This window comes from Schistocerca cancellata, chromosome 8, assembly GCF_023864275.1.
Source record: "Schistocerca cancellata isolate TAMUIC-IGC-003103 chromosome 8, iqSchCanc2.1, whole genome shotgun sequence".
Classification (NCBI taxonomy): Eukaryota; Metazoa; Arthropoda; class Insecta; order Orthoptera; family Acrididae; genus Schistocerca; species Schistocerca cancellata.
In genome coordinates, this window is record NC_064633.1 from 360,502,698 (window position 1) to 360,515,430 (window position 12,733).

General features: G+C 43.5%; 1 protein-coding gene across 1 annotated transcript in view; it reads right to left on the reverse strand.

Moving 5' to 3' along the window:
* The window catches only part of LOC126095180 (protein mesh), a 267,125-nt gene that overhangs the window by 185,736 nt on the left and 68,656 nt on the right, over positions 1-12,733 (reverse strand). The window contains exon 3 of the mRNA XM_049909911.1: positions 10,962-11,327. Coding sequence (XP_049765868.1) covers positions 10,962-11,327 — 366 coding nt within the window. The remainder of the gene's footprint in view (positions 1-10,961; positions 11,328-12,733) is intronic.

Sequence of the window (12,733 nt, forward strand, 5' to 3'; positions counted from 1 at the left end):
GAGAAGACTTAATTGCTAAATCTTTCAAGAAGAGCGGTATAAGTAAGAGTCTCGCTGGCAGTGAAGGCCATCTTATCTACACTCCTGGAAATGGAAAAAAGAACACATTGACACCGGTGTGTCAGACCCACCATACTTGCTCCGGACACTGCGAGAGGGCTGTACAAGCAGTGATCACACGCACGGCACAGCGGACACACCAGGAACCGCGGTGTTGGCCGTCGAATGGCGCTAGCTGCGCAGCATTTGTGCACCGCCGCCGTCAGTGTCAGCCAGTTTGCCGTGGCATACGGAGCTCCATCGCAGTCTTTAACACTGGTAGCATGCCCCGACAGCGTGGACGTGAACCGTATGTGCAGTTGACGGACTTTGAGCGAGGGCGTATAGTGGGCATGCGGGAGGCCGGGTGGACGTACCGCCGAATTGCTCAACACGTGGGGCGTGAGGTCTCCACAGTACATCTATGTTGTCGCCAGTGGTCGGCGGAAGGTGCACGTGCCCGTCGACCTGGGACGGGACCGCAGCGACGCACGGATGCACGCCAAGACCGTAGGATCCTACGCAGTGCCGTAGGGGACCGCACCGCCACTTCCCAGCAAATTAGGGACACTGTTGCTCCTGGGGTATCGGCGAGGACCATTCGCAACCGTCTCCATGAAGCTGGGCTACGGTCCCGCACGCCGTTAGGCCGTCTTCCGCTCACGCCCCAACATCGTGCAGCCCGCCTCCAGTGGTGTCGCGACAGGCGTGAATGGAGAGACGAATGGAGACGTGTCGTCTTCAGCGATGAGAGTCGCTTCTGCCTTGGTGCCAATGATGGTCGTATGCGTGTTTGGCGTCGTGCAGGTGAGCGCCACAATCAGGACTGCATACGACCGAGGCACACAGGGCCAACACCCGGCATCATGGTGTGGGGAGCGATCTCCTAAACTGGCCGCACACCACTGGTGATCGTCGAGGGGACACTGAATAGTGCACGGTACATCCAAACCGTCATCGAACCCATCGTTCTACCATTCCTAGACCGGCAAGGGAACTTGCTGTTCCAACAGGACAATGCACGTCCGCATGTATCCCGTGCCACCCAACGTGCTCTAGAAGGTGTAAGTCAACTACCCTGGCCAGCAAGATCTCCGGATCTGTCCCCCATTGAGCATGTTTGGGACTGGATGAAGCGTCGTCTCACGCGGTCTGCACGTCCAGCACGAACGCTGGTCCAACTGAGGCGCCAGGTGGAAATGGCATGGCAAGCCGTTCCACAGGACTATATCCAGCATCTCTACGATCGTCTCCATGGGAGAATAGCAGCCTGCATTGCTGCGAAAGGTGGATATACACTGTACTAGTGCCGACATTGTGCATGCTCTGTTGCCTGTGTCTATGTGCCTGTGGTTCTGCCAGTGTGATCATGTGATGTATCTGACCCCAGGAATGTGTCAATAAAGTTTCCCCTTCCTGGGACAATGAATTCACGGTGTTCTTATTTCAATTTCCAGGAGTGTATGAAGATGACGACGAAGAGGACGAAGAAGAAGAAGAAGAAGAAGAAGAAGAAGAAAGTTCAGATGATGATTTTCAGGGCTTTTAAAGGTCAGTTTGATTTTATAAACTAAGAACTTTTTAAAAATCTGGCTATGCAGTCTAAAAATGGCAAAAATGTTTTTCAAAATTGCTTAAAAATTAAGATATGTCTTATAGTCCGTAAAATGTGGTACGTGATTAGTGTTACATTTTAGTACTAATCATGCAACTGCACTTGAAAACTGCTTTTTACAGACTACCAGTATTTAAATAAAAGCGGAGAAATGATTTTCGGGTAGATTTAAAACTTGCTTTGCTGTCTCTCAGACATTTGTTTGTACTGGGAAATGACCACAAAGTTTACTTGCTGCATACTGAACTCTTTCTGAGCCACTGACAGCTTAATGAGTAATATAGGTAATTCGTTACTCTTGTGATGTAAGCACGGATATTATCATTCTTCTCAAATTGTGAGGGATTATTTATAACGAACATAATTATGTGCTGTTCGCATGCACTCGTCAAGTAGGTACCATTTCACACGTGATCATTTTGGTGGTCTAGGTTTTTAGTGTGGGGAGGCATACCGTTGCTGGGCGCGCTGATCTCCAAATTTTTGAACCCCGTACACTCACTCGTCACCGTTATTGTGGCACTGTACTCCTCCCCCACTGAGTCTTCTCAGCGGTGCGTTCGACCCTGTCTTCATTTTTATAGCTGACAATGCGCGACCGCATCGAACAGCGCATGCGACGAGCTCTTGGAACGAGAGGATGCTCAGGGATGGAGTGGACTGCCCGTTCGCCCGACTTCAGTCCAACGGAGCACGTCTGGGATGCATTGGAGAGACATACTGCAACACGTTTACATGCACCAACACCGTCCAGCAGATTCAGCCGAGCTGGTGGAGGAATGGAACGTCCTGCCCACAATAATTCCTTACCAACCTGATGGCCAGCATGGGGTCACTTTGCAGAGCATGCATTGACCACACACTTTGTTAATAAAGGAAACAAATTTCCCGTATGAGTCTGCGATCACCACGAATATTTTAGGAATGAAACCGTCTAGACCGCCAATTCGCTGTCTGTCATGATCAGATATTTGCAGTTAAGATAAAAGGAACATCAAGACTGACAGACATTTGTTATACAACATATCGTCCCAAAAATTTAAAAGTTAAAAATTATTTTAAAAGATTCGCTCACCATAAAACTGCGAACGTGCGATACATGGTTCAGTGCCAATATTAAAATATACAGGGTGGTCCATTGATCGTGACCGGGCCAAAAATCTCACGAAATAAGCATCAAACGAGAAAACTACAAAGAACGAAACTTGTCTAGCTTGAAGGGGGAAACCAGATCGCGCTATGGTTGGCACGCTAGATGGCGCTGCCATAGGTCAAACGGATATCAACTGCGTGTTTTTAAATAGGAACCTCCATTTTTTATTACATATTCGTGTAGTACGTAAAGAAATATGAATGTTTTAGATGGACCACTTTTTTCGCTTTGTGATAGATGCCGCTGTAATAGTCACAAACAAATGGCTCACAATTTTAGACGAACAGTTGGTAACAGGTAGGTTTTTTAAATTAAAATACAGAACGTAGGTACGTTTGAGCATTTTATTTCGGTTGTTCCAATGTGATACATGTACCTTCGTGAACTTATCATTTCTGAGAACGCATGCTGTTACAGCGTGATTACTTGTAAATATCATATTAATGCAATAAATACTCAAAATTATGTCTGTCAACCTCAATGCATTTGGCAGTACGTGTAACGACATTTCTCTCAACAGCAAGTAGATCGCCTTCCGTGATGTTCGCACATGCACTGACAATGCGCTGACGCATGTTGTCAGGCGTTGTCGGTGGATCACGATAGCAAATATCATCCTTCACCTTCCCCACAGAAAGAAATCCGGGGACGTCATATCCGGTGAACGTGCGGGCCACGGTATGGTGCTTCGACGACCAACCCACCTGTCATGAAATGTGCTATTCAATACCGCTTCAATCGCACGCGAGCTATGTGCCGGGCATCCATCATGTTGGAAGTATATCGCCATTCTGTCATGCAGTGAAACATCCTGTAGTAACATCGCTAGAACATTACGTATGAAATCAACATACATTGCACCATTTAGATTGCCATCGATAAAATGGGGGCAATTATCCTTCCTCTCATAATGCCGCACCATACATTAACCCGCCAAGATCGCTGATGTTCCACTTGTCGCAGCCACCATGGATTTTCCGTTGCCCAATAGTGCATATTATGCCGGTTTACGTTACCGCTGTTGGTGAATGACGCTTCGTCGCTAAATAGAACGCACGCAAAAAATCTGTCATCGTCCCGTAATTTCTCTTGTGGCCAGTGGCAGAACTGTACACGACTTTCAAAGTCGTCCCCATGCAATTCCTGGTGCATAGAAATATGGTATGGGTGCAATCGATGTTGATGTAGTATTTTCAACACCGACGTTTTTGGGATTTCTGATTCTCGCACAATTTGTCTGCTACTGATGTGCGGATTAGCTGCGACAGCAACTAGAACACCTACTTGGGCATCATCATTTGTTGCAGGTCGCGGTTGACGTTTCACATGTGGCTGAACACTTCCTGTTTCCTTAAATAACTTAACTATCCGGCGAACGGTCCGGACACTTTGATGATGTCGTCCAGGATACCGAGTAGCAAACACAGCACACGCACGTTGGGCATATTGATCACAATAGCCACACATCAGCACGATATCGACCTTTTCCGCAATTGGTAAATGGTCCATTTTAAAACGGGTAATGTATCACGAAGCAAATACCGCACTGGCAGAATGTTACGTGATACTACGTTTATAAACGTTTGTGACTATTACAGCACCATCTATCACAAAGCGAAAGAAGTGGTCCAACTAAAACATCACATTTCTTTACGTACTACACGAATATGTAATAAAAATGGGGGTTCCTATTTCAAAAAAAAATGCAGTTGATATCCGTTTGACCTATGGTAGCGCCATCTAGCGGACCAACCATAGCGCCATCTGGTTTCCCCCCTTCAAGCTAGACGAGTTTCGTTCTTTTTAGTTTTTTCGTTTGATGCTTATTTCGTGAGGTATTTGGCCCGGTCACTATCAATGGACCACCCTGTAGACCTAATCGGTGCGTCATGTAATAACTTGTCTAAAAATTATAGAAAGACGTAAGCTCTAGCCGAGCGATGGCGTTATTGCGGAGGATGCTGCCTTCAAATTTTTTGTTTATTTTGTCATTCTATTTTTTCCTTCTATTTATTCATATAAAAAGTATACGGTACATAATTTAAATTTTATAAATATAAATGGGGAAGAAAAATGGAATAATAATAATGGTTCAAATGGCTCTGAGCACTATGCGACTTAACTTCTGAGGTCATCAGTCGCCTAGAACTTAGAACTAATTAAACCTAACTAATCTAAGAACGTCACACACATCCATGCCCGAGGCAGGATTCGAACCTGCGACCGTAGGAATAATAATAAAATAAAAGTAAAATCTGAAGACAGTGTCCCCCACAATAGTGTCACCTGTCGGCTGGAGGTAATATACCTTTGTATAATTTTTAAAACATTTGTTGGTTGACACCCTGATTAGGTATAGATGTTAATATTGACACTATTTCTCCTTCTGTAAGTTCAAGGTTTCTTGATGATTGAACCTTTTAAATTATTTTTTAACTTTTAAAATCTCGGTGCTTGATGTTGTAGTACAAACACTTGTCACTCTTTTTGTTCCTTTGTTCTTAACTGCAGATATCTAATGATGGCAGATGCTAAAACGGCGTAATAAATAAAGACATTTTTAGCCACCTAGACGATTTTATTCATAAAAGGATCACACACCGTATTAAGAACCACGGCCCACTTTTTGTAATGTCCAGGAGACAGTCATGAATCGTGTCGACTTCAGTGTAATTATTGCCTTTGAATACATGTGTCATTTCTACTCCTCTCATTGCGTATTTCCTTCAGTCACTTTCTTATTGTTCTGTAGCAGTTCTTTCTGTTTATGATCCAAGTTTCCTCGAGCTATGTTACTTGGCAGTGACACCTCATGTTAAAGCTACTTTGGTCCTTACCACAAGTGCAGTTTAAATCGCACTATTGTCTCACTCTTCGTTGAACAACCCCCTTGTATGTTCAATGTGTGTAGCTCTTACTTAGCTCTAGCTGCACAGAGCTACGCTTTGTTGTGGCTCAAAGTGGAAAAGAAAGAAGAGGAAACACGTCCTAGTCTCCTTCTCCCCCTGTCTCTGCCTATCTCCTCCTTTCCCCCCCCCTTGGGCTGTCTTCTCGTCCTTCCCCTTCTGTCCGCTCATCACCTCCTCCCCCTCTTCCTTGATCTCTTCCTGCCTTCCCCCCCCCCAATCCATCCCCTCTTCCTCTCTCTCTTTCTGAACTTGTATCTTGTTTGTTGTTATGGCAAATTCAGACTCTGTAGTATGAGTGTTTAACAGAATACCATTTAAAATTTGAATTAAATCGGCCAAGAACTTTTAGAGACTTTTGCCAACAACATTTCACTGTTATGCAGTGCAACAACACTTCACTGTTATCCAGGGTATGACAGGTGTTAAGTGTAGATAATTCTACTGGTAACTGAGCATGGTGTACTAAAAAACATTACATCAGTATTTACTTCATTTTCAGACTAGTAATTATAGCTATTACAAGTAGTGTGCTTTTAGGTTTAGTGGCATATCGAAGTACAAGTGGCAAGAGCAGGGCATTTACCCCTGGAAAATAGGTCAGGTGTTGAAGTGTGGACGTATTGACGCAACCCGGTTAGTCCCTAGTGACAGGTGTACTCCATTCAATACTGCAGTTACGACCGTGCGGACGAGGTAATGTAGTAAGGTTTCTGACGTGTTCGTCGGAAGATTGTTTGAGGCAGAGTAAATGAATCAACACTCTAATGTGTGTAAGTATTAAGATTCCACATATGAAAATATCTGCACTTACACCCGTCATATACCATATATTTTATATTTAGTCATATAATATACATAAAATATGTAACCTATATCTGTTCCAAGCTTTTATTACAGTAAAGTGTAAAAATTTGAAGTAAATTGGTGAAATACTTTGAGCTTTTTGGTAGCAATGTTTACCCTTCATATATTACACATATATTTATATATTTCATACATTAAAAATGTTCATTACAGCATCATGTAAAAATTTGTAGTAAATCAGTCAAGAACTTTTTGACATGTTTCGTAACATCATATCTCCTTTATGTATCACATGTCTATCTCCTGTCTACATATAAACAAATATCAATTGCCGCTGGTATGAAAAATCGTCACTTGAGAACGTCTCGACCGATTTGACTGGCCATTCTTTGGGTTCGTAGTTGTTAGGACAAGGTTTCTACGAAAGAACGTTTTTGGAAAATTCAACGGAAAAGTGGGAAATTTGGATGGTATTTATGCATGAAAATCTCAATGAAAGAAATATGCCGGTCGGTTTGACAGTTATGGTGTCACATGTTTTCATAACAAAAAAAGAATAATGTGATGTTTAATTTGACAGTTTTGCTGTCGCACGTTTTCATAACAACAACAAATTCCTCATTGAATATTGGCATACTGAGGAAACAATACAATTAAAAGCGCTATTTTATTGTTTTATCGACGGTGATCAGTTCTTTGGTGTGTTGCAGAGATTGGACTGATGTCAGTTCGTAGTAATTTGGTGAGCTGAAAACATTCAGTTGATGTAGAGATGTTATACAAAAAACACATTCTGTTAAAATGGTTGCGGGAAAGAACGTGCTAATCTGTGCTATGAAAATGTGCGGTTTTGTTTTATTTTCGTAGTCATTTTTAACAGAAAACAGGAAAGTTGTGTTTGTGGCTAAGTTTATAATCGTACCAGTTTGTAGTTTAAGACCATGCGAAATACTGTAATTAAAGCTACTATCCTCACAGAACTAGCAGCTGCAAAGGTCTCTCTCATACGACGTGTACTAATGATTCCAACCAATTTACCCATTCATTTTGACTTCTAATCCCAATCAACGTTCCGTTTGCAATAACAGTAAATATGGTCAATGGGAGGGTGAGGAGGAAACGGACGGAAAAGGGGAGAGGGAATGGATATAAACAGTGCTTTTTTTTCTAAAAAAAAAAAAGTTTGAGGGTACTCCGACATTGGATATAATGCAGCGAAAATTACTTATAACTAAAGCATGGGATACCACCCATCTGCTTTTAGCCATAACGTCATCAACATATAGAAATACAAAAAAAAAATGGTATCGGACGCATCAGTTGAAATGCTGCTCAAATGAAGCAGCCGATACCGAGAAACACCCAAACATACAAGAGAATGTGGCATCGACCACTTCAGTTTACATCACCTCAAATGAAGCATGCGATTCCCATCAACCCCTAGTTTTGTGCTCATCTCTCACCTCCAACTTAACTTACAAGTTGCAACGAAAGACAGGACACACTCTAAAACTTCTCACAATCGACAAGAACGGAACAGCAAACGCAAACGAATAAAGAATAACAAAACAAAGGCGGCAATGAATCGCGAAGGATGATGGTAGCGGGACCGTAGAGACATCTATCGGTAGCTCGGCGTTTGAGTGTACGCATATCCATTTAGCACTACCATCGTCCACTATTAGGGGGCGAGGGCACTACATGTTTGTCGAACTAGCTGTCAGCGATTCAGTTGTCGAGAACGGTCGCCGCAGCTTCGAAATGCTTGAAAGTGTCAATGACATCGCTTTTCCCACCAAAACTGCACGTTCGTATTGCAATTACCAACACGAAAAAATGAAATAAAACATTTACGTCCGTGAAATAAATCTTTGGCACTCTTTCAAGTTCTCAACATCACAAAAAAATTACTTTGTCGACGAAAAAGTTTAGGGGTACGCATCCCCCAGCGTTCTCCCAGAAAAACAGCAGTGGATATAAAGAAGGGGAAGAGGATATGGACGTAGACATGAGGAAGGAGACTGTTAGAGAGAGTGTGGGGAACATATGTGTAGAAGGAGAAGGGGTAGGGTGGTGGACAGAAGTAGGGGGGAGGAGTTGGACAGGGGGAGGGGGAGGCGGAGTGGGATAGTGGGAGGGGGAGAAGGAAATTTAGGACATGTATCCAGTTGTCATACATATTTAGCAATTGTGAAGCATTGCCGTGTTCCCTAGTTTATTTACGTATGTCACATATTTAAGCGGGGCGGGGTAGCGCAGTGGTTAGCACACAGCACGCTGGACTCGCATTCGGGAAAGACGATTCAAACTCGCATCTGGCCAACCTCATTTACAAGGAGACGACACGACCGTGGGGTCGGGGATTTGTCCGAAATTTTGTGTGGTGAAAGAGGACCCCTAACACCTCACGTGGTCAAAATATTAGGACGCACTACCCGGAAAATCCCGGGAAAAATCGATCCAAAGTTTCTTAGGTGCCTTATAAGTATACAATGTTAGTCCATAGCCGAGCTGCCGTCTGGCCTAGATGGTTAGGGCTCGATTCCTACTCCGGCACTTTTTTTTCTTCTGTTTCATTTTCTTTTGTTATTCCAAGAATTATTCAAAAAGTTTCTCAAACCTATATTATTTTAAAACATTATTTTAGCTCAAGAACGTAAATATTCGTGCTCGTTGTTCTATTTCGTTTTATAGGGTTTCAAGGTTTAAAGGGGCTTTGTAAGGGTCCACTTGGGATTATAACGGTCATCTGCGCATAGGACTGTGCGCTGGCCGTGAGAAGTAAATGGCAATTTGTTTTTCGATTTCGTCGTGAGCAGACGTGCCTGTTTCAAATTTCAACGTATTATTCCGATCCGAGGTTAAACATGTCGACTGAAGAAGTTGCTGTCTCGTCTGGAATAGGAGAAGAAATTCCTGAAGAATCCATTCATAGTGATCTATCAAAATTACGATTGAAGGACGCAGTGGTGTATTATGAAAAGCTGTTGATGGAAAATAATTTGATTGCATCGACATCTTCGGAAGAAATCTCTCGCGGTGCTATGTTCTTGTTTATAATTATTATATGTATAAAAATTGAATGTTTCCCAATCGACTTCGTTATTCTGATTAAAAACCCAATGTTTCTCCTCCTATAGTATACAATGAAAAATGGAAAACCCACCGCCACGAATTGTGTTGTTCGACAAAAAGAAAATAATTTTTATTCAATAATGTAATTAATTTGTTAAAGATAATGTAGGATTGGGAAACTTTCTGAATAATTGGTGGAATAACAAAAGAAAATGTAACAGAAGAAAAAAAAAGTGCCAGAGGAGAAATCGAACCCGAGACATCTGGCGCAAGTGTCCGAGCCCTAACCATCTTTTTTTTTAGTTTTTTTAGTTGTCTTGCTCTTTATCACTTTTTTTTAAAGAGTGTTCCGTTATGAGTAGGTGGAGACAAGGCGGGCAGGGGTCGAAACCCGAGGCCTGGCCGCGATGTCTCCCCCCTCCCGTCCCTGAATCACTCTCTCGATTAGCTTTTTGATTTATTTTTGTTTTATTTTTATTTAATTTTTTTTGTCACCAGGAAAAGGGTAAATGAAAAAAAGATCTTTATTGGTACAAACTTAAATACAACAGAAATGCCATCCTTCCGGCGAAAATAACACAAGACATTATACTCGTACAAGGCGAGCAATTTTTTTTTGTGAACAAGGTGTCGGAAAAAAAGAATAATAATTCTGATGTAAGCTAAGAGGTGTGAAGCAATATACAGTGGAGTGAGGGAAAGACCAGTGTTTTCTGGGGTAGTGCATTAAAGAAAGGAGGCGCGTGTCCATGCGCCTACTCCACTGTGGGTTACAATGTAGAAAGTAGCGCGGGGAGTCTCAGATGTCAGCAGGGGGGGGCGGGAGTGCTGTCGGCGTGTGGCACCATCCAAAAACCATCTAGGCCAGACGGTGGCTCAGCAATGAACTAATATTGTATACTCATAAGGCACCTAAGAAACCTTGGATCGATTTTTCCCGAGATTTTCCGGGTAGTGCGTCCTAATATTTTAACCATGTGAGGTGTTAGGGGTCCTCTTTCACCACACAAAATTTCGGACAAATCCCCAACCCCACGGTCGCGCCGTCTCCTTGTTAGTTTTTCCGTGATTTCTCCTTTCTCCAAATCGCTTCAGGCAAATGCCGGGATAGTTCCTTTGAAACAACACGGCCGACTTTCAACCCCGTCCTTCCCTAATCCGATGAGATCGATTACCTCGCTCTTTGGTCCACCCTCCCCCTACACACAAACCAACCACCTGTTCAAAAAATATATGTAGTAGGTAGAAACACGCGTATATTTGAATGCGCGTTGAGTCAAAATTTCAAGTCAATCGACCACCTACTTTTCGAGCTTTGGGGCCGCAAACATACGCAGGCTGTATATAAAGGCTTGGGCGCGCCCACCTTGTAGAGCGAGTTGTCGATGCCGCCGGCGAAGGACATGTTCTTCCAGGTGACGATGATGAGGTGCTTGGGGTCGAAGGTGTCTGCGCCGACGACGCCCTCGCGCACGTCCCACTTGACGCGCTCGCGCATCTCGACGCCGATCTGGTCGGTGCGCGCCTGCAGGTCGCGCTCCAGCCGGAAGTAGACGCCCGGCTGGCGCTGGTCCTCCTCCTCCTGGCGGATCTTGCCGATGCGCATCTTGCTGAAGAAGATGCCGATGAAGGCCGGGTCGTTCTTCTTGGGCCAGTCCTTGTTGGGGAACGACAGCGGGTACGTGTAGTGCTCGGGCGGGTCGCTGAACTCCAGGTAGCCGTGCATCGAGAGCTGCGAACAGGAACAACAACACACACTGCGGCTAATATGCCAAAACACTACAACTACAGTGCAATCACGAGTTACAGCGAGTACACCAAGTCCTTTCAGCCATACATGAATTTTTTCATCATTAGTAACTTTTCTACATGAGAGAGTATATAATGTAAATGGCATATTACTATATACATAACTAGGTCTACTTTGGGCTCTGGGATCTATTCCACAATGCCAGGTCTTGTAGGCGATGACATCTCAATCGGCGAAAGATTCAAATCCAGGAAGGGACTGTATATAAGCGGGCAGTGCACGTAAGCGGAACCATTCCGCTGTGAGCTCTATTTGCAACAGCATTGAAGCACTATGCCTCGTCGACGTGTGTATCGTCATCGCCGCCACCGCATGCCTGTCTACAAACACATTATTAGCAGTTATACTGAATGGATCAATTTTCTTTCGTGAGTGCAGGGTTAATTTTACTCTGGATGGCGCTACTGGAATTCTGGTAGTGGGTGGTTTACGCTAGCCATTGTTCGTTGTGAAAACGCCCCCAAAACCCAAAGTAGACCTAGTTATGTATACAGTAATATGCCATTTACATTGTATACTCGCTCCTGTAGAAATGTTAGTAAAACTTGTCTACAGGAGCGAGTATACAATGTAAATGGCATATTACTATATACATAACTAGGTAGCTCCTGTAGAAAAGTTTTACTAACTTTTCTACAGGAGTGAAAAAAATACATGTAGGGATGAAAGGACTTGATGTACTTGCTGAAAATGTAACTGTAACTGGAGATATTACTTTGTACTATAATTATTAATAAAGTGTGATGCTTGACCTCTGTAACCGGGGAGCGTACATCGCCAATCGAGGGTTCAAGGATGCAACAGTTTGAAAAAATTCGAAAACATAGTGCCGCACTGCCCGCTGAGCGCCTAGTGAGTCGGTGATGCAACCCGCCCGACTTGGCTGGGCGCCAGGCTCGCGCACTAAGGGACGCGTGCTGCTAGTAAAATCGTGAATAACATATTTGTAAATGTCGAATAAAATCCTGTAAAAATAAAATGTACTCGTACATTTCCTATGACCTTAAAAATTGTTAATATTACTACCAATGTGAAAACGACAATTTATTTGTGGAAGAAGAAGCAACATTTTATGAACAATGTATACTATCCTAAAGGCGACCACACACGAAACTGCAAGCGTGCTTGCCCAAGACCAAGAGTGCTTGACAGTATGTAGGATAAATCTGCGCAAGCATCAGGACTGTGATGCTTGATCGAATTTCGATTATGCATGCTTGTGCAAGCGTTCAAGCTTGTGTACACTTGAGCGTGTGTGCCGCGAACAGGGAGGCTTTGCAAGCATTTGTCAGTGAACTGGCTTGATTTAATTTTCATTTGGTTCTTTT